At 44.7% G+C, this 27,644-nt stretch overlaps 1 protein-coding gene across 1 annotated transcript in view; it reads left to right on the top strand.

Moving 5' to 3' along the window:
- The window catches only part of LOC147737980 (uncharacterized), a 210,367-nt gene that overhangs the window by 83,879 nt on the left and 98,844 nt on the right, over positions 1-27,644 (top strand). Inside the window, exon 5 of the mRNA XM_086950366.1 lies at positions 1,976-2,077. Coding sequence (XP_086806492.1) covers positions 1,976-2,077 — 102 coding nt within the window. The remainder of the gene's footprint in view (positions 1-1,975; positions 2,078-27,644) is intronic.

The following is a 27,644-nucleotide window of genomic DNA, read 5'->3' as shown; positions in this document are numbered from 1 at the left end:
GCATCATCTTAGACAATGGGTTCATGATGCGCCGGGTCAGTGCAGTAACCTCCACAAACTTCCACATCCTCTGAATGCTCTGGAAGATCTTCGGGTGGACCCCGCCCAGCACCAGGAGAACAGTAACACAGGTCCTCATCACCAGCCAACTGGACTACGGAAATGCATTCTACGTCGGAATTACCCCCCAGCTCGTGAAACTACTCCAGACAATCCAAAGCGTACAGGCAAACTCATCCTTGATCTCCCAAGACGATCAAGCATCACGCCCCCCAACCCCCCCCCTCCCCCTCAGAAACCATCACTGGTTCCCAATCAAGATGAGATGCCTCTTCAAACTACTAACTCACGCTTACAAGGCCCTCCACTACCCATGACCGCCTACGACATCCACTGCATGACTTTTCACCAATCAACCAGCCACCTCAGCTCAGGCCACCTTGTCCTCGTACATGTCCCACACATCCATTGGATACATGGAGGAAGTCGATCCTTTTCCTACCACGCTGCTAGTCCTGAAATGACCTGCCCCTCCACCTCTGGACCTCCACCACCTGTGCCGACTTAAGGAGAGCACTCAAGACCTGGCTGTTCGATTAAACGGCTCATACTTAGCGCCTGGATACTGCCCGGATGATAAGCCATACTCTACAAATCCTTTTGATATGATATGATAGGATATGATATAAACCCTACCTCAGCCACTAGCCATTGACACCTCGACCATTAATGAACTTGAGAAACACAGGTGCTACTGGGCAATCTAGGTACCAGTTACTGCACAGTAACTGCACAAGTTACTGCACTGGTTACCCACCAAATCCTCAATGACTTCCCCTCTCCACGCATCTCTGACTCGCTACTCGTCTTAAGAAGTGCCCCCACTCCTCCAATAAAAACAACAGGCAGGCCACCTAATCCATGGAACGACTCTCCGCTGCAACAGGCAATTATCTTGGCAGATCCCCTCCCCAGAGAAGGGTCCTAAATAGCCGTCTGTGCAATAGGACTGTACACCAATGTTACACCGCAACTCCACCATGGAAAGGTATGGCCCCAACTCATACCGTATTAGGTTCCCATGAAACCTCTGCAAAACTGCTGCAAAAAATGTCAAGCACAAATTCCTTAAATAACACCCAGAGACTCTAATAACTGGCATCTTCTACAGTCCTGCACACGGATACCTGAAAACTGACTCCATCTTCTATACTATGAAACCCGCCAAATGGAGAGAGATGTCCAACAGCACCTTCGCATAACTGACACTATCAATGTCCCTTATGGAACTAAGCTCACTGTATCCCCTTCCCAGAATGTCAACGGAGAATTGTCCATGACCATCTACAAAAACTGGAACATCCTAGTCCATGCCTCTAAATAAAACCTAACCCTCTTTGATCGCTACTTACTTAAGCTCTACGCCGCCATGCCATCTGGTTCCACCTCCACACCCCCCCCACCCCACACCCTCCTGGGAGCCAACCCACCTCACCATCTACTAGAGAACTAATCCATGCACCCTCACTTCCACCTAAGAATCCTTCTACTCTAAATCCTCCTTGCACTAACTCCACCCCCTTCAGCCCCCTCTATTGCCAGACAACCGTACAATACAGTTTCATTATCAGAAACACTCTCCCCCTACACATCCTATGTCCTGGACTCCTCCCAATCCGGCTTCCGAAGTAACCACAGCACAGAGACCGCGCTTCTCGCTGCCACCAATGACATCCACTTCCTCCTCGACCAAAATGATTCATTAATATGTGCTTGCACAGCTCAACAAAAAATACGTCCAGTATAAAATAAATAATTGTTGGGGTGGAAGATCAACATTTCCCGTTATTGGATCTTCCAACACAGATTATTATTCCTTGTTAATAATTATGTTTAACAACTTGAAGAACAAAGAACCTGTTTCTCCCAACCATTCATTTGTGCTGTACTTCCTTTTTTATTGCTGGGTTTGCAGATATTGCATCAATTGGTTCACCGAAAATTAAAACGGAGGATGACTCGTACTCTATCCATCACCTAGACTCCGAGAGAAGAGAGCGCATACCCAGCGGTGCAGGTGAGTGAACTCGTCTGCATGGATGCTCCAAGTCAAACAGTATCAGAAAGCAATAAAAAGAGATTCAATCTATCCACTCATATTGGTAATAGGGCAAGATTAGTATGCCCTGGAGTGTGTCCCCTTCATAAACTTCGAATGGAAACTGTCCCTCCACCTGCTACAGCGCTGAAGGCCATCATCAGGGACTGAGTACATAATACCAGATGTCTACAAAACGTCCTAGGTCAAGAAGTGGTGGGGAGAGATATGAGAAACATTAGCAATGAGGCTAACGTATGAAACAGATAAAATGAGAATATTGTATCAACAAATTGAACGTAACACATGGAACAACTTCAGCTTCGATACAGATTCTCATTTCTATTTCTGTCAGTTGCACTAAAAGACTAAAGTAGAGACTTAATGTAGGAAACCCCGATTTGTATTTGTCCTGGTATGAGTCACTTAATTTTCTTGTCATTGGCAAAAATTAAATCAAGGGTAAGTGGCAGTTTTATAGATGCCATTTAGGCTATGCTGTACTGGATCAAGAACATTTTGTCTTTTATCCATCTCATGTTTTGTCATAGTCTGACCGGAATTACTCTGCCTTTGAAACAGTTTGCTTACACATGAATATGGCGTGCATTAAAAGAAGACCTCTTATTATGGACTCTAAGTCATTTAAGTTCTGAATTGATCACTGACATTTTTAGATGTTTAAGAACTCTTTTATGTAAGAATAGCCTTCAGGCTACAAGGCCATTTTTCTGTGTGCAGTTTGAGTTACACTCAGTTGTATTCCTGGTTGGCGAATATTATATTTCGTCTTCGTCCTTACAATCAACTTACTCCTGCGTTGCTGGAATAGTTCAGTCTTTCTTAGACAAAGTCAAGAAGGCTTAAGTATAGATGGACCCAGAAGAACTAGAGGATCTTCATTGAAAGACCTTTTTAATTTGACAACATTGATTGAATTTCACCCAACAAGCTATTTTTGTTCTAGCGAAGGAATTACAGGTGAATGTTATCAAAATGTGTCCTGGCTCAACTATTTCTGGAGGAAGCGTGGGTCGGGTACAGAAACAAGGTTTGCCCGGTTGGAATAATTACCTTCCGACTTAATCTCTGAACTGGAAGTCAAAAACTGCTCAGTGGGACAAGACTGCAGGCTGTACCTACAGAGAGCTCCACAGCAATGGATAGCTGCTGGGCAATGTTCTGGGGAAGCCGTTGCCTTTTGGCAGTAAATTTGAGACCCAGAGAAATTTGAATTCTGCACCCAGTGAAGCTCCCTTGCTTGTCGGATACTATTGGCGCCTTTGCCCTGGGAAGATTTCTACGTTCTGACTTAGTCACTTTTTTGGAGCTTGGATTCTTCCAGCGAGACGAGGCTGCAGGCTCTAGCCGAAAAGTGTTCCACAAGGCCAGATACCATCCCCAACAGACTCTACTGAACTGGATTTGCTGCTGCAGAGGTTTTCCAAGTGGGAACAACATGCATCCTAAGGCCAGCTGGAATGCACTTTCATTGGAACAGCTTGACAGGTTGGTCCCAGCACCGCAGATGTCTTTAGATCCAAAAGGTTTCTGGGTTCAAGTTTTCAGGATATGTTAGGTACACTTTAATAAAACCAAGGGTCCCAGGACAGACCTTGGGGTTCAAGACTCACTTCAGCAGAATAATCTAACTACACGGATCAGGGCCGGTCCAGTTGGAACTGGTCAGCTGGGCAGTTGCAGTAAAGGCCTCTTGTAGCTTTTCATGTCCCTGTAGCTTGAACAGGAGGTCAGCTTCTCGGTCCTGGGTTCAAGAGGGACAGCAGGTTCAGTCTTCTAGGCTCTTCTCAGGTCCCAGACTGCAAGTTCAGTCCTCTTCTGGTTCTGATATTCCATATGTCCAGTAGTGTTCTGAAAATAGGAATTTATACCCGGCACCAGCCTGTTGGTGGGGGTGTGATTGCTGCCCCACAGCAAGCAATCCCACAGTGCCTCTCTCTGCCTAAATGCAAGGGGACAAAACCTTTCTTCCCCTATGCAGAGCCTGTGTGCCCTCCCAAGAGGTGTGCGGTACAAAAGGGGTGGTGAATGACGGAGCATCTGAATCAATCAAACACTCACACCCAGTCAAAAGATCTAGGTTTAATCCATCACCGTTCTTTAGCCCACTCTGCCACCCCAGTTCAGACATGGCTATATGCAAATCAGTCGGACCCTGTGCCTCATGGGAACAGTCCAGCCCGAACTGCCAAGCCATGTCTTCCCTGAACCGGAAACAAGCTTCCGAGGACCGGTTTCTGGCATTCCAGCCGTCTTCAGCCCGGCTTGCTTGAATCCAGTGGCAAAGTGAGCAAGGGACTCACGTCTGAGCATACCCTGCCACACTTATGGCGGCCAAAAGTGGTACTAAAGGGGGTGGTGATGGACGGAGCATCTGAATCAATCAAACACTCACACCCAGTCAAAAGATCTGGGTTTAATCCATCACCGTTCTTTAGCCCACTCTGCCACCCCAGTTCAGACATGGCTATATTCAAATCAGTCTGACCCTGTGCCTCATGGGAACAGTCCAGCCCAAACTGCCAAGCCATGTCTTCCCTGGACCGGAAATAAGCTTCCGAGGGCAGGTTTCTGGCGTTCCAGCCGTCTTCTGCCCGGCTTGCTTGAATCCAGTGGCAAAGTGAGCAAGGGACTCACGTCTGAGCATACCCTGCCACACTTATGGCGGCCAAAAGCGGTACAAAAGGGGGTGGTGATGGACGGAGCATCTGAATCAATCAAACAAACACTCACACCCAGTCAAAAGATCTGGGTTTAGTCCATCACCGTTCTTTAGCCCACTCTGCCACCCCAGTTCAGACATGGCTATATGCAAATCAGTCTTACCCTGTGCCTCATGGGAACAGTCCAGCCCGAACTGCCAAGCCATGTCTTCCCTGGACCGCAAACAAGCTTCCGAGGTCCGGTTTCTGGCATTCCAGCCGTCTTCAGCCCGGCTTGCTTGAATCCAGTGGCAAAGTGAGCAAGGGACTCACGTCTGAGCATACCCTGCCACACTTATGGTGGCCAAAAGTGGTACAAAAGGGGGTGGTGATGGACGGAGCATCTGAATCAATCAAACACTCACACCCAGTCAAAAGATCTGGGTTTAGTCCATCACCATTCTTTAGCCCACTCTGCCACCCCAGTTCAGACATGGCTATATGCAAATCAGTCTGACCCTGTGCCTCATGGGAACAGTCCAGCCCGAACTGCCAAGCCATGTCTTCCCTGGACCGGAAACAAGCTTCCGAGGACCGGTTTCTGGCGTTCCTGCCATCTTCAGCCCGGCTTGCTTGAATCCAGTGGCAAAGTGAGCAAGGGACTCACGTCTGAGCTGCCACACTTATGGCGGCCAAAAGCGGTACAAAAGGGGGTGGTGATGGACGGAGCATCTGAATCAATCAAACACTCACACCCAGTCAAAAGATCTGGGTTTAGTCCATCACCGTTCTTTAGCCCACTCTGCCACCCCATTCAGACATGGCTATATGCAAATCAGTCTGACCCTGTGCCTCATGGGAACAGTCCAGCCCGAACTGCCAAGCCATGTCTTCCCTGGACCGGAAACAAGCTTCAGAGGACCGGTTTCTGGCATTCCAGCCGTCTTCAGTCCGGCTTGCTTGAATCCAGTGGCAAAGTGAGCAAAGGACTCACGTCTGAGAATACCCTGCCACACTTATGGCGGCCAAAAGCGGTACAAAAGACGGTGGTGATGGACAGAGCATCTGAATCAATCAAACACTCCCACCTAGTCAAAAGATCTGGGTTTATTCCATCACCGTTCTTTAACCCACTCTGCAACCCCAGTTCAGACATGGCTATATGCAAATCAGTCTGACCCTGTGCCTCATGGTAACAGTCCAGTCCGAACTGCCAAGCCATGTCTTCCCTGGACCGGAAACAAGCTTCCGAGGACCAGTTTCTGGCATTCCAGCCGTCTTCAGCCCGGCTTGCTTGAATCCAGTGGCAAAGTGAGCAAGGGACTCACGTCTGAGCATACCCTGCCACACTTATGGCGGCCAAAAGTGGTACAAAAGGGGGTGGTGATGGACGGAGCATCTTAATCAATCAAACACTCACACCCAGTCAAAAGATCTGGGTTTAGTCCATCACCGTTCTTTAGCCCACTCTGCCACCCCAGTTCAGACATGGCTATATGCAAATCAGACTGACCCTGTGCCTCATGGGAACAGTCCAGCCCGAACTGCCAAGCCATGTGTTCCCTGGACCGGAAACAAGCTTCCGAGGACCGGTTTCTGGCATTCCAGCCGTCTTCAGCCCGGCTTGCTTGAATCCAGTGGCAAAGTGAGCAAGGGACTCACGTCTGAGCATATCCGGCCACACTTATGGCGGCCAAAAGCGGTACAAAAGGGGGTGGTGATGGACCGAGCATCTGAATCAATCAAACCCTCACACCCAGTCAAAAGATCTAGCATCTGAAGCAACCACAGCACGGAGACCGCACTCCTCGCTGCCACCAATGACATCCGCACCCTCCTCGACCGAGACAAGAGCGCAGCTCTCATCTTACTGGACCTCTTGGCTGCTTACAACACAGTCTCCCACTGCACCATAATCATGAGACTCCAAAACGCCAGCATACGCGATAAGACACTGGACTGGATCCTCTCCTGGATCCTCTCCTTCCTCACCGGCCGGACACAGCGAGTCAGACTACCCCCATTCCTTTCAGAACCTACAGAGATCAGCTGCAGAGTGCCGCAGGGTTTCTCCGTGAGCCCCACCCTCTTCAACGTCTACATGGTCCTCCTCACAGACATCATCTGAAGCCACAGACTCAACATCGTCTCCTACTCGGATGACACTCAGCTGATCCTCACCAACGAACCCACAACCGCCAGAACAAATTTCGAGAGCAGAACGAAGAGTCTCGCCACCTGGATGAAAGACAGCTGCCTCAAGATCAACTCGGACAAGACTGAAGTGCTCAACCTGGGTCCCACCACTACAGACTGGGATGACTCCTGGTGGCCAGTTGATCTGGGACCTCCACCCATACCTACGGACCACGCACTCAACCTTGGCATCATACTGAACTCATTGCTCTCAATGAACCGCCAAATCGACTCAGTTTCCTCACCCTGCTTCTATACACTCTGGCTGCTTTGAAGGACATTCAGTTGGATCCCCATAGAATCCAGTAAGACCGGCACCCACGCACTCATCACCAGCAGATTTGACTACGGAAACACACTTTACGCCAGCATCCCCCGGAAACAATTCAAGAAACTACACAATGTTCAAATCGCAGCCGCCAGACTAGTTCTTGACATCTCCTGCTGCAGCCTCATCACATAACACATCCTACAACTCCGCTGGCTCCCAGTCAACAAGAGAATCATCTTCAAGCTCCTCACACATGCCTACAAAGCTGTCCACAACATAGGACTAGCACATCTTGACCACCGCCTAGCATTCCTCGTACCCGCCAGACATCTCCCATCTGCCTATCACGCCCTTGCCTCCGTTCCCAGGATCGACAAGACCAGAACTGGAGGAAGTTCCTTCTTCTTCCTTGCTGCCAAGACCTGGCTATTTCAATGATCCTCCACACCCAGGTGGACCAGCCCCCCCCACACCCCTCACCAGTGAATTGAGGCCCTCACGGGTGAGTAGTCATGCTTTACAAACCCCTGATTGGATTGACACATGGCACTCCTCCACTGCCCAGCTAGAGCTACCTATTGTAACAACCTCACAGTCCATCAACCTCAGCATGAAGCCGGCATCACACATCCCTGACCCCACCCCTGCGGCACTTGCAAACAATCTCAGCCGCATCATCTCTCCTGTATGGACCAAAATCATGAACTCCTCCCTATTGTGCGGCTCCATGCCGGCCGCCCTCAAACTCTTCCAAGTCACCCCCCTTCTCAAAAAGCCGGATGCCGACCCGAACAATTGCAGACCTATCACTAACCTCACTCTCCTCACCAAAATGATTCAAAAATATGTGCTTGCACAGCTCAACAAAAAATATGTCCAGTATAAAATAAATAATTGTTGGGGTGGAAGATCAACATTTCCCGTTATTGGATCTTCCAACACTGATTATTATTCCTTGTTAATAATTATGTTTAACAACTTGAAGAACAAAGAACCTGTTTCTCCCAACCATTCATTTGTGCTGTACTTCCTTTTTTATTGCTGGGTTTGCAGATATTGCATCAATTGGTTCACCGAAAATTAAAACGGAGGATGACTCGTACTCTATCCGCCACCTAGACTTCGAGAGAAGACAGCGCATACCCAGCGGTGCAGGTGAGTGTCTATCCATCACCTAGACTCTGAGAGAAGAGAGCGCATACCCAGCGGTGCAGGTGAGTGCCTATCTGTCACCTAGACTCCGAGAGAAGAGAGCGCATACCCAGCGGTGCAGGTGAGTGTCTATCCATCACCTAGACTCCGAGAGCAGAGAGCCCATACCCAGCGGTGCAGGTGAGTGTCTATCCATCACCTAGACTCCGAGAGAAGAGAGCGCATACCCAGCGGTGCAGGTGAGTGTCTATCCATCACCTAGACTCTGAGAGAAGAGAGCGCATACCCCGTGGTGCAGGTGAGTGTCTATCCTTCACCTAGACTCCGAGAGAAGAGAGCGCATACCCAGCAGTGCAGGTGAGTGAACTCGTCTGCATGGAGGCTCCAAGTCAAACAGTATCAGAAGTCAATAAAAAGAGATTCAATCTATCCACTCATATTGGTAATAGGGCAAGATTAGTATGCCCTGGAGTGTGTCCCATTCATAAACTTCGAAAGGAAACTGTCCCTCCACCTGCTACAGCGCTGATGGCCATCACCAGGGACTCAATACATCATTTTTTTTTTTTTATTTTTGTCCTCGTACGCCAATAAAGATATTTTCAGTATTGATTATACCGAGATCTTTATGGGAGCTCTTTCTGCAGACACCCAGTATAAATCTCACGGTGCCACCATGTGAACAGTCAGCTCAGTCTTTCAATTTACCAGACCCTTAGACTGATCTTCGGGTGAATCATTCTGCAAAAAGGGCTAATCATTGGACAGAGTTGTTATAGACCATCGAGCCAAATAATGCAGGGAGTCCAAAAATGCTTCCTTCTCTTCCATGCCCTACTATCCAAGCTGAGAGTATCCCTAATTGCCCTAATCCAATTTACATATGTCGGAACAATGGTGCTCACCCACAATTTACATATTTCCCTACGGGCTAAGACAATTAAATAAAAAAATAACTTATTATTATCTCGTGGTACATTCTCATAATTAGAAGGGATTCCAAAAAAAACTTGTTGCGTACTAACCTGTATTTCATACCCAAAAAGGGCTTTCATACCTTCTTGTATTTCAAACCAAAATTCTCTAAGTGCGGGACAGGTCATGAACATATGCAGGTCGTCTGCTTTTTCCAGATTGCACTTTGGACAACAGGGAGTAGGCCCCTTCGAAAATTTGGCGAGCCTAGCTGGAGACCAGTATACTCTATGGAGAGAAAACAAGTGATTCCGCTTTAAATTGGCAGGTGAGACCGTAAGATGTAATAAGTCAAAGGATACTTGCCATAAGTTCTGCAAGTCGGCGTCCAGTACTTGATCCCTCCATAGCTGATCTGGGAGGGCGAACTCTCCATCTTCTTCCTCGAGTATTGTCCAATAAAGGACTGATGTTTTAAGTGTTCTAGGTTTCTTCATTAAAAACTCTTCCAAAACAGTCTTGACACCTTTATCCCCTTTAACACCTTTATAGCCTGGGTCCAGCTTTTAATTTGTAAATACTTGAATTTGGATAGGTTCTTATCTGTAAGGACACAGATGTCTTCCCAACTCAAAAGGTTCCCTCCAGGCAATAACTGGCCCCATGTTCTGATATTTGCATTCTGCAAAGCGATAGATAGTATATCTTTAGTCCATTCAGGAGAGCCAGGAGAGTCCCATATTGGGGCGAGGGCGGAGTAATATGGAATGTTCAGCGCTCTTCTAGCTCTGGCCCACACATATGCCATATCTCTAAGAACCTTTAATCGCACTTTTGTAAAGTAACGTATGTCTCCAAACTTGAACAAAAATGCATTAGATCCTCCCTGGATCTCGGATAACATATTTTGAAACATAAAGTCTGTTTCTGTCTCCCCTAGGGTGTCAAATAACCTTACTCCTGCTTTCAATAATAGGGTCCAGGCATATACTCTCAAATCCGGTGCGCATAATCCACCCTTGCTTTTCTTCCTGCGAAGCTTTTTCCATGAGATCCTTATGCCTTTAGAGGCCCAAATAAAGGAGTTCCATTTAGCTTGAATCTTAGTTAGTCTGGCTTCTTTAAAGGTAAGTGGAATGTTCTGGAATATGTATATTAATTTGGGTAGCAGCATCATTTTTACTACATTGATTCTTCCAATTAGGGTCAGAGGAAGAAATGACCAGCTTTTTAAGGATTCCGCGATTTCTTTCTCAATTTTTAAAAGATTTTTTTTCTGCAAGTTGATTTATGTCCTGGGTAATTTGAATTCCCAGATATCTAATTTGATGTTTCAAAATTGGAATGGAATTAGCATGGGTTATATTCCAGCACATACATTCTGATTTAGATTGATTAATCAGATATCCAGAAACTTGGCCAAACTTCTCTGCAGCTTTATATATGAGAGGAATTGATTTAATAGGGTTAGTAGTGTACAACATGAGATCGTCCGCATATAGAGCGACTTTTTTTCACCCAGTTGTTATATTCAAAGGGTAAAATATCTTGATCTTGTCTAATCTTTTCTGCAAACGATTCCATATATAGATCAAAAAGCAGGGGGGAAAGCGGACACCCCTGTCTTGTTCCTCTCTGAATTTTTATGGGAGAGGATAAGCTTCCATTTATTAGTAATCTAGCTATCGGAGCCTGGTAAAATGCTGCTATTGTCCCACAAAAGTTTCTGCCTAAATTGACTTTTTCTAATACTTTAGCCAAGAATTCCCAGTTGACGCGGTCAAAAGCCTTAGCGGCATCTAATGTAATAACCGCTAGTGGGACTTTATATTGAGAGGCACCCACTAAAGCTTGTGTAAGATCTTGTATCGAACGGCCTCTGACAAAGCCCTTTTGGTCTAGATGCAATAGTTGGCCTGCTACCCCGTTTAGTCTCTCTGCTAATATTTTTGCCATGAGCTTATAGTCCGTATAAAGGAGGGAAATAGGCCTATATGAGTCACACTGGGATGGTCTCTTCATTGGTTTTAAAATAAGGACCACTAAGGCATCATTCCAGGAAACAGGAATTTTGCCTCCTTCCTCATATATAGAGGTAAAAAGCAATTTCAGAACTGGTATTATTACAGGTGCTAGCACTTTATAGATCTCGGAGGGTAGCCCATCAGGGCCTGGAGCCTTACTTTTTTTGGCAGAATCTATTGCCAAAGCTATTTCAGTGGAGCTAATTTCTCTGTTAAGATTGTTGGAGGCCTGATCATCTAAAGCTTTAACCTGATTTTGATCTAGCCATGACTGTATTAATTGCTGTTGTGGCAGGAGATCTTCTCTATATACTTCATCAAAATGATGGTAGAAAGCCTGATCAATATCTGTACTTTTATCTGAGATCACATCCATATTTGGAATCTGTACTTCCTTAATAGAGTTCTTCTTGATATCCTTTTTTGTTTTCCAGGCTAAAAGTTTTCCGCTGGCCTCACCATATTCAAAAGGTTCAAAGGTTCAAAATAAGCTTTATTCGATATTCAGCAAAGAAATATCATATAAGCGTACATTATTATACAGTATTTTAAAAACAAGATGATGAAAAAAAGAAGACATAGAATTTCAATTTAAAATTCATCAATTACTTAGGAAATGGTTAAAACACACTGTTAAGGAAACAATTAAGGACAGCATTTAAAAGCAGCATTTAAAAACGACAATTTTTATCACCGATATCATTCTAGGGATTTCCTAAATTTGATCAATAGTTTTAAAAACTGTTCCATTGTAGAGATCACCTCCCGGTCTTCAAGTTCTTGCAGACGCTCGAAGGCGATTTTACAGGACCTAATACCCCATCTCTTTAACAGGGGTAACAAAAGGGCTTTCCTCAGAGACACATAATATTTACAGAAAAGAATAGTGTGGATGTTAGTTTGGATTGACATTTCATCACAGGGACAGGGGCAGAGAATCTGAGTCCAATCGTTACGTGTAGGGAAAGTTACAAGTCGGTAGAATGAACCCAGTCTAAATCTGGTAAGCAACATCCTCGAGTAACATGAGAAATCCGAAGAGAGGTATAATTGTAGTCCCTTATGGCATGTCACCCTTTGATATGCCTGGATATTATTAAGAGGTTTTTGCTTATTCCATCTAGTTGTTTCCAGGTGGGCCATTAGGGTCTTTCTTAGGGTTTTTCTTGAGATGTCTTCCAATAGCGAAGGATCTGTAAACCACTCTGGATGCCCAATCTCCGCAAAGAAATTTTTGACATAGGTCAGCCATTTGGATTGGTTGACGGTTTTGGCCCCTTCCAATTTTAAAATGTCTAGTATCACTTCTCTGTTCAAGGCGGTCTCGGGGGTAGTCCAGATTTTGTGCCAGAGAAGAAGAGGCTCAGATTTTATAATGTCTGATATGTACGGCAGATCCAGTTCAATGTGCATCATATACACGGAGGTTGCTTTTGTGGTGGCCAGAAGATATCTTACAAATTGATTTTCCACTATCTGTAACGATAAGATGTTTTTATCTATTCCCCAAAGACCAGCCCCATAGGTGGCAGTAGAGGCGCATTTTGCTTTGTATATGGTTATTAGTTGTTTCACAGGCCTTCCCCCTATTTTTCCTGCAAAATCTCTGAGTCCACCAATGGCTCTAACAAAAGCAAGTTTCCTCTTCTCTATTGCCGATTTCCATGTTAGTTTTTTGTGTAAACAAATGCCCAGGTATGTGAATGCCTCCACAGTCTCGAGTCTTTGGCCCTCAATGAACACGGGGCAAGGGATTTTTTTATGCCTTTTGTTACATAGCATTGTGTGAGTTTTTCCTATGTTCACTTTCAGGCCCCTATCGTTCATGAACACTGTGAATGCAGAAACAGCTTTTTGTAGGCCCACTCTGGTCTGAGAGAGAATAGCCGCGTCGTCTGCATATAGCAGAATTGGGATCAATTGACCACCTACTTTTGGGAAGTCACATTCGATATTTTTGAGATGTTCGCCGATGGCGTTTATATAGAGGGAGAAAAGCAGGGGGGCTAAAATGCACCCCTGCCTAACCCCTCTATTGATGTTAAAGCGTGGCGAACACTCTCCCTTCAGGCCAAATCTGACTCTGGCACCGGCATCTCTGTACAAGGCCTTAATGAAAAGGAGAATTGATGGATCTATCCCCAGTTGTTTTAAAATGTCCCATAATTGGTCATGAAGGACGCAGTCGAATGCTGAAGTTAAATCTATGTACGTTATGTACAGGCTTCGCTTTTTAGTATCGACGTATTTGGACATGATGAGGTGTAAATTGAGGGTCTGTTCTATTGTTCCTCTGCCTGACCGAAAACCATATTGCAAGTTCGACAGTATGTTCTTATCTTCTGTCCAATTAGTTATTCGTTTCAGGATGATACGTCCGACAATTTTCATTAGGGTATCGAGCAGGGATATTGGTCTATAGCACGATGGCAAGTGCCTATCTCCTTTTTTAAAGATTGGTATTACTATTGCCTCAGCCCATGATGGAAGTAGATCAAAAGTATTTATGGAATTTAAAACAGAAGTCAATAGGGGGGCCCAAAATTCTATTTCTGCCTTGTACACATCTGCCGGAATGCCATCCGGTCCAGGTGCCTTCCCAGGGGGTGTTTCCCTAATGGCCAGTTCAACCTCCTTGCACGAGAATACAATTTTACAAGGGCTCTCCGGAGATGAATTTAAGATTGATGATGAAATGCAGTCTGATATAGAGTTATTTGAGCAAGTGGGTTTGCTATATAGTTTTTGAAAATGGGCCGCCCACGTCTCGCCATTTATTGCCATGTCCAAACACCTCTCAGGCATTACTACCCACGGCAGGGGAGTATTGCTAAGTTTCCAGAAGGCTGACATGTCCCCGGTTTCAGATGTTGTCACCAAATTCTGCCATGCTTCCGTTTTCAGTGCCCTTTTTCTATTTTTTATTGCTAGGCGATAATGGATTCTGGCCTGTCGTATTTCTGGAAGTGGTTTGGGTGTGACACGCAGCAAATTCTTTAAAGACTTTAAAGCCATGGAACATTTCTTGTCAGATGAAGAAGCCCTGGCCTTACTCCGATCTTATGAACAACCAGTCCGGGGAAGAGAGGAGAGCATTAAATTAGTACCTATTGACTTCAACCGACCGCCCAGAAAGAATGACAGGAAAGCAATCCACAATAACTTACGTCATATCCAGGTAACAGCATCTGAATCTGATTATGGCAATGTCCCAAACTCATATGAACCTTTGAAATGCCTACTACTAAATTGTCGTTCGGCAACGAAACATGCATCTGACATAGCTGCTCTCATCATTAACAATGAAATCGACCTGGCCTTCCTCACTGAAACATGGCTCAATGAATCATCTTCACCTAATATTGATCTCCTTGTTCCTCCACAGTATAATATTGTCAGACTAGACAGACCTAAGAAGAAGGTGGGAGGAGGAATTGCTTGCATCTATAGGTCAGAGATTGAGGTCAGCCAATTCCAATCTGACCCCCTAGAGTCTTGTGAATACCTCGGACTTAATATAAGATCAACAAACAACCAAAGATGTAACCTGCATGCGTTCTACCACCCTCCTGGAGATAACGCAAAGTTCACAGAGCAACTCATGGAGATCATAACAGCCAACTCTAACCCTGATGCCCACAATATATTCCTAGGTGACTTTAACCTCCACTGGGAGGACGGCAATGACAAACTAGTTAAATCTCTTAAAGATTTCCTCAGCGAGTTAAACCTTACACAAGCCTGCACACACCCCACTCATTCACAAGGAGGGACCTTAGACTGGATTATCTCAAGGAATAAAGAGACTTCAATTCTCACCATCGACCCGTGTGACTGGTCCGACCATCACGCCATAACTTTTGTGATACCCACAATGAAAAAAGGCAGGACCATACAACCCCGCAAGGTGAAAAAACTGGTCCGAGACACTAAAGAAGCTAATATTGAACTATTGGTTGAAAGATGTGAGAATGTCTTGAAGCCACCAAACAACCGACTGAATGTCAACGAGTTAACGGAGCACTACTTAACCTCAATAGGAAATATCGTCAATGACACCATGCCACAGACACTGAAAAGAGTATCAGAAAAACCAAAAAATCCCTGGTTCAGTGAGTCACTGAATGAGGACAGGCGCAAACTGAGAATGGTCGAAAGGAAATGGAGGCAACATCCCTCCTCTCCCGAGCTGATAGCCCTAAGGAATACCAGAAGGCAATATAACAAGAAGATAATTAAATCCAAAAAAGATTTTATAAAAGCTGAACTCGACAATGCCTCAAACAGACCTCGGAAACTCTTTGAGATTTTAAAACAACAGTCGAATAAACTAGCCAAAACAGTTCACGAGAACCCAAAAACTCCCTTAAGTTGTGAGGAATTCTCTACATTTTTCACGGAGAAAACGAAATTGCTTGAAGTGGAGCTCTCAACTGCCGCGATTAACATCTCGACCCCTACCGCACCTACAAAAGATCCCAATGAGTCCATAGAGAGTCCCCAAACTAAAAATAAGGCCAATTGGGACACTTTTATTTATTTATTTTATTTATTTATGGAATTTTTAATGCGCACTACTACCCTCAGGTGTCTAGGCGCAATGAGATACTCCAAGATACAGAGGTCAGGACACGATATTATAAGAAAGAGGCTATAAGCTCTTTTTGCCAGATGGTTAATATTAATAATATTATTGATTGAAGAGCCAGGTCTTCAGAGCCTTGCGGAAGCTAATCAGGGTTGGCGCAGTTTTAATGTCTAAGGGGAGTGAGTTCCACAATATTGGAGTTGCTACCAAAAATCGTCTGTCACCCCATGTTGCCGTTCTTGTGCGGGGTACAGGCAGTTGATAGCTTGCTGCTGATCGTAGGTTCTTTTTAGGAATGTACACCTGAAATGCCTCCTTTAGGAACTTCGGTCCAGTCTGATGGATGGCCTTATAGGCAATGCACAAAGCTTTGAATTTGATCCTGCTCTCCACTCTTAGCCAATGGAGCTGACGTATGGCTGCCGAAGTGGAGTGGCGTCTGGGTATGTTGAGCAGTATCCGTGCTGCCATATTTTGGACAGATTGAAGCTTGTTCAGGATGCATTTATGCGTGTTGAAAAAGAGAGCATTTCCATAATCAAGCTTGGAAAACACTAAGGTAGTAATCAGTGTTTTTCCTGCTGATGCTGGTAAATACGGCAGAAGTTTTTTTATCTTTTTCAGCATGAAGAACGCCGCAGAGACCACCTTGTTAACATGATATCCAAAGGATAACTTGCTATCAAAAATCACTCCTAAATTCCTAACCTTGGCGGCTGGAACCGGAGGAGGGCCCATCTGACTGGGCCACCATGTCGGGGACCACTCTGGAGAGATATTACCAAAGGTCATCACCTCCGTTTTCTCCGCATTAAGCTTCAAACAGTTCCTGTGCATCCATGATTGTATGTCCAGTAACCCCTCCTGAAGCTTAGCTGCTACCACTGGGCCGTTCTTATGCACCGCCAGCACAAGCTGGGTGTCATCTGCGTAGGTGGTTAAACGCATCCCATAAGATTTGATGACCCTCGCCAAGTCCGCGACATAAATGTTGAAAAGCGTCGGACTTAACGAGGATCCTTGAGGGACCCCGCAAGGCAGTTCAGACGTCGGTGAGTAATGATTACCCAGTTTGACTGCCTGCTTACGGTCAGCTAAGAAAGAAACTATGAGTTCTTTTGCCAGATGGTTAATCCCAAGGGCTGCGACACGGTCGACCAAGATGACATGGTCGACCGTGTCAAAGGCCGCCGATAGGTCCAACAAAATAAGCACTGCCGCTCCTCCCGAGTCCATAATATGTCTGATTTCATCGGAGGCCTTTATCAGCGCTGTCTCGGTTCCGTGTCCTTTCCGGAACCCGAACTGAGTGTCATCCAAGAGTCCATTTTGCTCAATAAACTCTGACAGCTGTTGGTTCATAATGGCCTCTACGATTTTAGCCGGGAAGGGAAGGCAAGCAATAGGCCTATAGTTGGCCGTAACGGTGGGGTCTAGGGAAGGCTTCTTGAGCAGAGGTTTGACAATAGCCTTTTTCCAAATCTCAGGGTAGACACCAGTTTTGAAGATGGAGTTACAGATATCGGTGAGCGGCTGGGTGATGGTGTTATGTAGTTGGTTCATTATGAGAGGAGGACATGGATCAAGCGGAGATCCGGATTTGATCTTAGCAACAAGCATGCAGACCTGATCTTCAGTGACTGACCGAAACTGAGCGAAGAGAGGGTGAGTGGGCGCTGGATGGGTGGATAGGTCCATGGATCCTCCCACTGGTTCTTTGGAGAATGTGGAGTAGATATCCATCACCTTAGAGGTGAAGAATGTAGCCAGTGAGCTACAGAATTCCTGCGAATTCTAAGTTGTAGGTCCAGTTGGAGGATTAGAAAGAGAGCTCACCACTTGAAAAAGCATTCTGGCTGAATTCTGTGCTTGCTCAATTTGGCCAGTGAAGAAAATATTCTTTCGCGTAATGAGAGCTTTCTTATATATTGCCAGTGCAGTTTTATAGACTTGCTTAGCGGGGGGGCTATAATGCTTTCTCCAGCGCCTTTCTAAGTTTCTGCAATACTGACGTTGGAGTCGCAGCTCCTCTGTATACCACTGGGCAGATGGAGTGGCTCTATTTGGACGATAAAATTTTTCAGGTGCAACTTGATTATCTGCCTTCAGGATCCAATCTTGAAAATTAGTGGACATGGTTTCAGGATCACATGATCTTTCTGGGGCTGATGTCATAAGGAGATTAGTGAGGTGTGGAATGTCTGCATTTTTCCACCTCCGCGTCCCCACTGACGACCGGATTTTGGTCTGAGAGGGTTTGGAGGGTGACAGTCTAATCCTAAAAATAATAGCTTGGTGGTCAGACCATACCAGAGGTAGCACCGCTGACAGATCAATGCCCGGGTTATTTGTGAACAGGCCATCCAGTGTGTGCCCGGCCTCATGCGTGGGGCCCCTCACCAATTGCTGCAGCCCTATTGCCTGCATATCAGTGATGAGTTGAGCTGTGTCTTTATTGTCAAGGTTTTCAAGCGGGAAGTTAAAATCCCCTAGAATCGTATAGTCCGAGGATCCTATTACTAGTTCAGTTATTTCTGTAAGTTCAGCTAAGAATTTGGTGCGGGAACCCGGTGGCCTGTACAGAAGTATTCCTTTGAAAGCTTGCCTCTGCGTAAGATTGATAACAAACGCAAAAGCTTCGCAGGTAGTGCTTTGAATAGGCTCGAATTTTGCACGATAAGTGTCCTTATGAATTACGGCTAAACCTCCGCCTCGCCCAGAAATTCTGTCTTGTCTGGCCACACAGTAGCCTTCAGGGGTGGCCAGAACAAAGTCAGGGCCCGAAGCCTCATCTCCCCAGGATTCCGTAACAAAGAGAATATCTAGATTCTGGTTGAGAATGCACTCCCTAATATCCAAGCTATGTTGGGGGAGGGAACGTACGTTAATCAGTGCTGCTCTATAATACTGATCAGCTGTGAGCAGGGCACTGGTAATTTCTGGTGAGTACAATGTGGTAGTGGTTGCGGACATAGGAGGTGGAAGGGTATAAGCGCAGCCTACACATGAAATGGGCGTAGATGGCAAATGTTGAAAAGGTGGTAATAATTGGCATGACCTATCCAAACCTGGGTTCAGCTCTCTCAGCTGTGCGGAGGTGTAGCGTAGGGTAGGTGTAGAGTCGTGGATGGCTACCGGGGCAGGGGTGGTGGCCCTGGGCCCGGATATGGCTCGGACGGGCACAGACGGGCTTGTCTTAGGCGCGTCTTCGGCGCGCGCCCGCTGCGCTCGTCCGCTGCGCATCCTAGTTTTGAATGCTATGACCAAGAAAAGATCGCCAAAATGCTAAAGGAAATCAGACCGAATAACCACTATCAAGACCCACTACCAGCAAAGTGCGTAAGAGAAATTAGCCACACCCTAGTCCCAATCTGGACTGAGATAATAAATGCCTCACTTACACAAGGGACCCTACCCGACTGCCTAAAAACTGGCCAGGTTGTGCCTATCATCAAGAAACCGACAGCGGATGCAACTGACCCGAACAACTATCGACCAGTGACCAATATACCTTTACTAGCCAAACTCATTGAGAAATGCGTACAATGCCAATTGAGTCAACACATCGCTAAGTTCTCACTACTAGATGATTGCCAATCTGGATTCAGAGCTGGGCATAGTACTGAAACTGCGATCCTGCATATCGTGGACGACGCCCTACAAGCGCTAGACAGAAATCAAGCATGCCTATTTATTCTTCTAGACCTGTCTTCCGCATTTGACACGGTAAATCATGAATTGCTGACGACCAGGCTACAAGAAAGGATGGGCTTGTCGGGAAATGTGCTGAAATGGTTTAAATCTTTCCTGCAGAATAGGACTCAACGTTTCCTGGTCAATCAAGCAACCTCTTCCCCTTGTCCTACTGCCGTCGGTGTCCCACAAGGTTCAACCTTATCCCCAGATCTATTCAACTTGTATGTTGAACCCCTCACGGAGATCCTTAGGGAATCACAGATACCCTATCACATGTATGCAGATGACACGCAAATATACATAAAGATCGCCTCCCTTGCTGACATTGACCTAATGAACAAGACACTAAAGAGAGCTCTACAGTGGTTAACTACGAACCATCTGAAACTAAATGCCCATAAAACTGAATTCCTGTTAATTTCACAGACGACGAACCGTCCTGAGGTAAAGGAATTGACGAAACTGGTGACCGCGTTGGACTGCACCCCGACCCTAGTCAATTCAGCAAAATCACTGGGAATTACCCTAGATGAGAATCTGAACATGAAAGACCACATAAACTCAATGGCCAAGAGCGCCCGCTTCCATCAGAACTATTTAAGAAAACTGAAACCGTACATCTCAAAGGCAGACCTAAAACTGGCTGTACAATCCCTAGTTATTTCAAGGATCGAATACGGTTGCACCACGTTAGCGGGACTACCGAAAACATCCACAGCACCACTAAAAGCCTGTCTCAATGCAGCGGCAAGACTGATCACGGGATCGAGGAAATTCGATCACATATCTCCTCACCTGAAAACACTAAACTGGCTACCCTATGAGGCCAGAATCCAAATGAAGATGGCCTGTATTACCCACCGAGCAGTTCACTGCAACACGCCGAGATACCTGGCCAAGAAAATTAAGCTATCGGGAGGCAACAGACCAACTAGAAGCGTCAACGAACTGCTACTGAGGCCAGCCTTTTTCCGGAAGAAAAAGACTTACGACCGAGCGTTCTCAGGAGCCGCCCCCAGAGTCTGGAACACAATACCTCCGAACATCAGGAAGATTCAAAATTTGATAACATTCAAACGCGAACTGAAGAACCACATGATGAGCAAATACCTCTCATAGAGTAGCATACAGATTAGTGATGAAACATCCACACCAAAGAGTGAAGGCCTCTACCTAAACTTCCTGAAGATCAATTATCTGCCAACTGACTGATTTCATGTTTAAACCTTGGCCACACACTTTACTACTACCTCAAACGTATATGACCCGATATCGATAATCTCTCAGATAATACTATATACGCTCTACCTCATTATGTTTTATTGCCAGGATCCTGGTTACATGGCAACACTCTTTACTCCTTAATGCTATTTACACATGTTATTTGCACTGTTATACTATATAACCATACCTCACCCACCTCCTACTACTAACTGGATGGGCGAAAGAACTCTTACTTATAATCTCCCTTACAGATTATCCTAGCGTCTTATATGTCATATATATCTGTTGTTACAATTGCCTCCATAATGTCTGTAATCTACCCCTTACAACTTATCTTAGTGTCTTATACGTCATATATATATGTTGTTACAATTGCCTTCATAATGTCTGTAATTTATATCACATGTGAAGCGCTCTGATACCCACGGGTCTTGTCCGCGCTATACAAAACTCTATAAATAAATAAATAAATAAACCACCCTTTGTGTACAATAGGTCCGGATTTGAACTGGCGCGTCAATAATTCTTTCAGTGTAGCCTGAATTTTGATGAAAGCTTTACAGATGTCATTGGGGTTATCCTTGTTAGAAAGACAGATATGAATCTCCTCCCTCCTCTTGGTGACTAGGTTTTTGAGAAGATTAATTGGATTGATTTTTTTCCATTTAACAGTATAACCGTTTATGGCTCCAATTTGAATTGGTTGATCATATCTTACCTCTAAGCTTTTTTGACCCGTAGTTAGAGATGGAAGCTCAACGGATATAGACAAAGGATAGTGATCACTGTAAGGGTGGTTGAGGGTGTCCCAGCCTGATATTATTGAAGCATGATTTTTTGAGAAGAGTATAAAGTCTATGATAGAGTTCGTTCCTCTGCCATGAAAGGTTGTTTTAAGAGATCTTGGGGTGTGAAGAAGCTCATTAGCTAAATGTAAATTGAGAGAGGTCACGAAATTATTAAGCAGATCCCCTGATTTTGTGTGTTGGAAATGATTGAAAATAGCATCGGCAGAGTCCAGTTCATATGACTCATAGATATCACAGGCATCTCTCGTTGTGTTAGGGCAGATGTGACAATTAAAATCGCCCATGAAAAGTATTGCACACTCTCCTCCAGAGGTTGCTTTGATCATTAAGAGGGCTTGTTGTAGGTTGTCCACTGCTTTCTCCAACTGTTCCACGGTCAAGTTGTTGTAAAAGTTAACAATTAACAGTAAGAGAGACGGGGCAATATCCATGACAATTACTTGGAATGAGTCCCTAAGTAACGTTTTTCTGATCCTGTGGGCAACTACTACACTAATATACGTACAAAGTCCCCCTTTGTGTCTGCCCTGCTTACTCACAGACGCTGGTGAGTGAAATGTTTGAAAACCCTGTAGGTGGATAGGAGAAATCACCCAAGTTTCCTGAAAGCACAGGATGGAATACTGATTAACCACCTTTATCCAGTCTGATAATGTAATTTTTGAGGAAAGTCCCGCCAGGTTCCAAGAGAGGAAATGCAAATAGGAAGTTTTATTCCTAAATCCCATTTGTGACGAGGGAATGTTGTCAGTGGGTTTTGGGCCTAAACATAGTGCACTTTTAACTTTGCCCCTTTCAATGGATTTTTCTCTTTTCCTAGCCCCATTAACTGAAAGGTTTTTGTCAAGCCCATCAACCGGATCATCCTGAGTGGCGTAGAGATGGTCAGTTGATCTTACAGCATACATACTACCCTGGTTTTCTTCTTTGCCTTGAAAGAGTCACTCTACATCATCAAGACCGTAGAGTGGCTCATAAAAGTTATGGCAGGGAAAGTCCCAGGACGGATTTATGAATGGGGAAGGTTGAGCATATCCCACAGGGTTATAACGTGGTGTCGGCAATTGCCTATAATCAGTAAAAGGGAAAGATGTCTGATCCCTTACTCGGTACCTTGTGGGATATTTGTCATAAAGTGGTCTTCTAGGCTGTGCCAATGAGGATTTGTCATAATAAATTTTTGATTGATGTGGCTTAGGCGGCATTAGAGATTCAGGGTAAAAGTAAGCCAGAGGTTTAGGCGATATTGGACCCCTGCTAAACCCAGAAAACCAATCTGTGATATGTGTAATGACCCTTGGGTCTTTAAAAGTGACAATTACTACGTCCCCATCAATATCTTTAGGGCGAATTCCGACCCAATTTGTTCTTATTACCATTATTATATCGCCGTTTATGTGGGGAGGTAGGGGTCTGTTCTCACTGAGCCAGAAAATCACCTTGTTTTTTAGGCTATGGTGATTTTCGTGACCTCCTGTAGCGGATAATGGTAAGACCACCGTTAATACTATAACGTTTTGTGATGCCGCGGGGGGTAGGTCAGCATACCTTTCACGTGAACGTTTTTCATATTGTACGGCAGATTTATTTTTTTCTAGTGTGGGCTGGGTATTGCCCATTTTTGCCGAAGCCATAAGGGAGTTTATTTGTAGCGTTTGCGCCTGAGTATTAGGAGGCACTTTTGGGAGGGGAACTGGATTTTGTTTTAATGCCATCTTATTAGTTGGGTCTGATGGTTGGGTTTTTTGTTGATCAGAAGGGGTCATGTCACTCTTGGAATTTTGGACCAGGGTCTTTTGTTCTTTATTAGTCTTTTTTCTCCAGCTATCAAAGAAGTGGGCTTTTTTATGGGCATGGAGGTTTCTACTGTGCTCTGGGTTTTATCTCCATTATTGAAGCTCGAAGGAGCTTCTTGGGCCCTTTTACCAGCCTGGTTTTGGGTCTGGGTTCCTGAAAGGGTGTCCAGCTGAGTGCCTATTCTCTTCACTCTCTCAAGGATTGGTATTAATAGTGCCTTGATAAGGTGTTCCATTGCGTCCACAAAGTCTTTAATTGTAGGGGGGACACAAGAAGTAATTGTTTCCCGCGGTAAAATGGATGTTCCCTCTACAATTTGTAACAATTCTTTAGTTAATTGATCCTTAGCCGATATGTGAGTTTTAGGAATCCCTTTTACTGGGGCTCTTTTTCGTCGTTTTTTTAGCTGGAGATCGGATGATAGCCTGTTTCTTTTTGGATAAATTTGTGGCAGGTAAGGATTTGTCTGGCCTTAATACAACGGGTAATGGTTGAAACATAGTTAACTTTTGTGTGTCCAGGGGGGACGGAACTACTATTATATCCGGTGAAACAAAATCTGCAATCTTTGGCAAGTTTTGAGTGACCAGGTCAATAAGATCAATAGATGCAGTGGTTGTATTATTAGCCAATTGTAAAGGGGATGGAGTAGATGTACCATTTTTCGGGGAGAAATAAGATTGAAACAATAATGGAACGTTATCTGTATTCAATAGGTCCCCGTCTGTGTTTTCCAGGGTCGAATTTAAAGGGAGAGGCTCAGGGGTAGGTGTCAGACAAGGATCTAGAATGGTGTTTTTAAGTTGCTCTATGGATTGTCGCCGTGCGATGCGGCGCTCAGCCAGGGCCAGATCTCTATCTTTTTCGCCAATTGCTTTAGAAAAGAATTTATCCAATGGACCCAGGATTGAGCTCCCTTCTACAGTTTTGTGGCCTTCAGTACCCGATTTAGGCATCGTCACAAGCCGGAAAGGTGTATTACAATGAAGGACACTTAATGGAGTTGGCCCAGCCCGGCCTTATCAGGCCTTTGAGGGCCGTAGAGGCTGTCAGGATATGCAGTCTCGAGGCGGCGGCGCGGCTGGTGGCGGTTTTGGTGTCCTTCTCCGGTCCACTCGCTCTCCTTTGAGTCCCTGCCACCTCCTGGAAGTCGGCGCTGTATCAGGTACTGCTTTGCTTTGCAGTTAGGAAGGCTCCCCCATATTCAAAATGTGCTAATGAGCTAGCCTGCCAACGTTTCCTCAGCCTTCCGTCTAATATAAAATAACTGCTCCAACTGTAATTTACATGTTAACAGATCTTTCTTATTATTCTCTTGATCTGTCAGGCTGGGATCTAGTGCATCCTGTTCAAGGACTTTAATCCTTGCTTCAATCTGTGAAATTTGTGCCTTGTATGCTGAGTATTTTGCAATCTGAAATGCTAATAGGCGCCCTCTCAAAAAGGCTTTATATGTGTCCCAGACAACCGAGAGTGTAGCTGTACCTAAATTAAAAGTAAAGAACTCGTTTGATTCCTTAAGCAGCTTATCTATTACTTTTTTCCTCCAACAGAATACTTCTGTCTATTGTGCATCTCTTAACCAGCTGTGGACCTGTCAATTTTAGAGTTATAGTGACCGCTGAGTGATCAGAAATATGGGCACCAAGATGTTTTATCTTCACCACTTGCTGACTTAGGTGTTCTGCGATCAAGAAAAAGTCTAACCTAGATTTATGCCGTAATTTCTTATTGTGGAAAGTGAATTCTCTTTTTGTGCCATTTTTTGTCGCCAGATATCTTTCCATCCAAACTGGATAATCGCATTAGATAGCACAGCTCTAATTTTAGAATTATGTGAGAACCTTACAGTGGTGGATTTATCTAGCTGTGGATCAAGTACTGAGTTAAAATCTCCTGCAAGAATCACCGGATCCTCATAATCCAAAAGTTCAACAAAGAGGTCTTTAAGAGGAAGGGTATCGTCCAAATTAGGACCGTAGTATCCCACAATCGTAAATTTGTACGCATGTTGCTTTATTTTTGCTATAACCCACCTTCCCTTTTTATCAGACTTGGATTGTAACAAAGTTATCTCTGAATTAGATTTGATCAATATAGCCACCCCTTTAGTAGCAGTTAATTGTGAGGTGGTTATCACCTGCTGAATCCATTTTTTCCCTTAAAAATATCTCTTAATTCTTGTTCGGTAGAGTGGGTCTCTTGTAAAATAAAAATGTTTTCAGGTGCATCCTTTAAATACTGAAGAATTCTCTCTCTTCTATGCTTGACCCGTAACCCATTAACGTTCCACGAAAGAATCTTAAGGTATGATGAATGAGCTACCCTATCTTGCATTATTTCTCCTAACAAATGTGTATACAATGGAGCTTTGAATATGGCGATTTGGACATTTTTTTTTTTTTTTCCCCGGATGGGGACTCAATACATAATACCAGATGTCTACAAAACGTCCTAGGTGAAGCAATAGTGCGGAGAGATATGACAAACATTAGCAATGAGGCTAACGTATGAAATAGATAAAATGCGAATATTGTATCAACAAATTGAACGTAACATATGGAACAACTTCAGCTTCGATACAGATTCTCATTTCTATTTCTGTCAATTGCACTAAAAGACTAAAGTAGAGACTTAATGTAGGAAACCCCAATTTGTATTTGTCCTGGTACGAGTCACTTAATTTTCTTGTCATTGGCAAAAATTAAATCAAGGGTAAGTGGCAGTTTTATAGATGCCATTTAGGTTCTGCTGTACTGGATCAAGAACATTTTGTCTTTTATCCATCTCATGTTTTGTCATAGTCTGACCGGAATTACTCTGCCTTTGAGACAGATTGCTCACACATGAATATGGCGTTCATTAAAAGAAGACCTCTTATTATGGACTCTAAGTCATTTAAGTTCTGAATTGATCACTGACATTTTTAGATGTTTAAGAACTCTTTTATGTAAGAATAGCCTTCAGGCTACAAGGCCATTTTTCTGTGTGCAGTTTGAGTTACACTCAGTTGTATTCCTGGTTGGCGAATATTATATTTCGTCTTCGTCCTTACAATCAACTTACTCCTGCGTTGCTGGAATAGTTCAGTCTTTCTTAGACAAAGTCAAGAAGGCTTAAGTATAGATGGACCCAGAAGAACTAGAGGATCTTCATTGAAAGACCTTTTTAATTTGACAACATTGATTGAATTTCACCCAACAAGCTATTTTTGTTCTAGCGAAGGAATTACAGGTGAATGTTATCAAAATGTGTCCTGGCTCAACTATTTTTGGAGAAAGCGTGGGTCGGGTACAGAAACAAGGTTTGCCCGGTTGGAATATTTACCTTCCGACTTAATCTCTGAACTGGAAGTCAAAAATGCTCAGTGGGACAAGACTGCAGGCTGTACCTACAGAGAGCTTCACGGCAATGAATAGCTGCTGGACAATGTTCTGGGGAAGCCGTTGCCTTTTGGCAGTAAATCTGAAACCCAGAGAAATTTGAATTCTGCACCCAGTGAAGCTCCCTTGCGTGTCGGATACTATTGGCGCCTTTGCCCTCGGAAGATTCCTACGTTCTGACGTAGTCACTTTTTTGGAGCTTGGATTCTTCCAGCGAGATGAGGCTGCAGGCTCTAGCCGAAAAGTGTTCCACAAGGCCAGATACCATCCCCAACAGACTCTACTGAACTGGATTTGCTGCTGCAGAGGTTTTCCAAGTGGGAACAACATGCATCCTAAGGCCAGCTGGAATGCACTTTCATCGGAACAGCTTAACAGGTTGGTCCCAGCACCGCAGATGTCTTTAGATCCAAAAGGTTTCTGGGTTCAAGTTTTCAGGATATGTTAGGTACACTTTAATAAAACCAAGGGTCCCAGGACAGACCTTGGGGTTCAAGACTCACTTCAGCAGAATAATCTAACTACACGGACCAGGGCAGGTCCAGTTGGAACTGGTCAGCTGGGCAGTTGCAGTAAAGGCCTCTTGTAGCTTTTCATGTCCCTGTAGCTTGATCAGGAGGTCAGCTTCTTTGTCCTGGGTTCAAGAAGGACAGCAGGTTCAGTCTTCTAGGCTCTTCTCAGGTCCCAGACTGCAAGTTCAGTCCTCTTCTGGTTCTGATCTTCCATATGTCCAGTAGTGTTCTGAAAATAGGCATTTATACCCGGCATCAGCCTGTTGGTGGGGGTGTGATTGCTGCCCCACAGCAAGCAATCCCACAGTGCCTCTCT

The sequence above is a fragment of the Lissotriton vulgaris genome, chromosome 1_1 (genome assembly GCF_964263255.1).
Source record: "Lissotriton vulgaris chromosome 1_1, aLisVul1.2, whole genome shotgun sequence".
In the NCBI taxonomy this organism is placed as follows: Eukaryota; Metazoa; Chordata; class Amphibia; order Caudata; family Salamandridae; genus Lissotriton; species Lissotriton vulgaris.
This window is presented reverse-complemented; position numbering and strand designations above follow the sequence as displayed.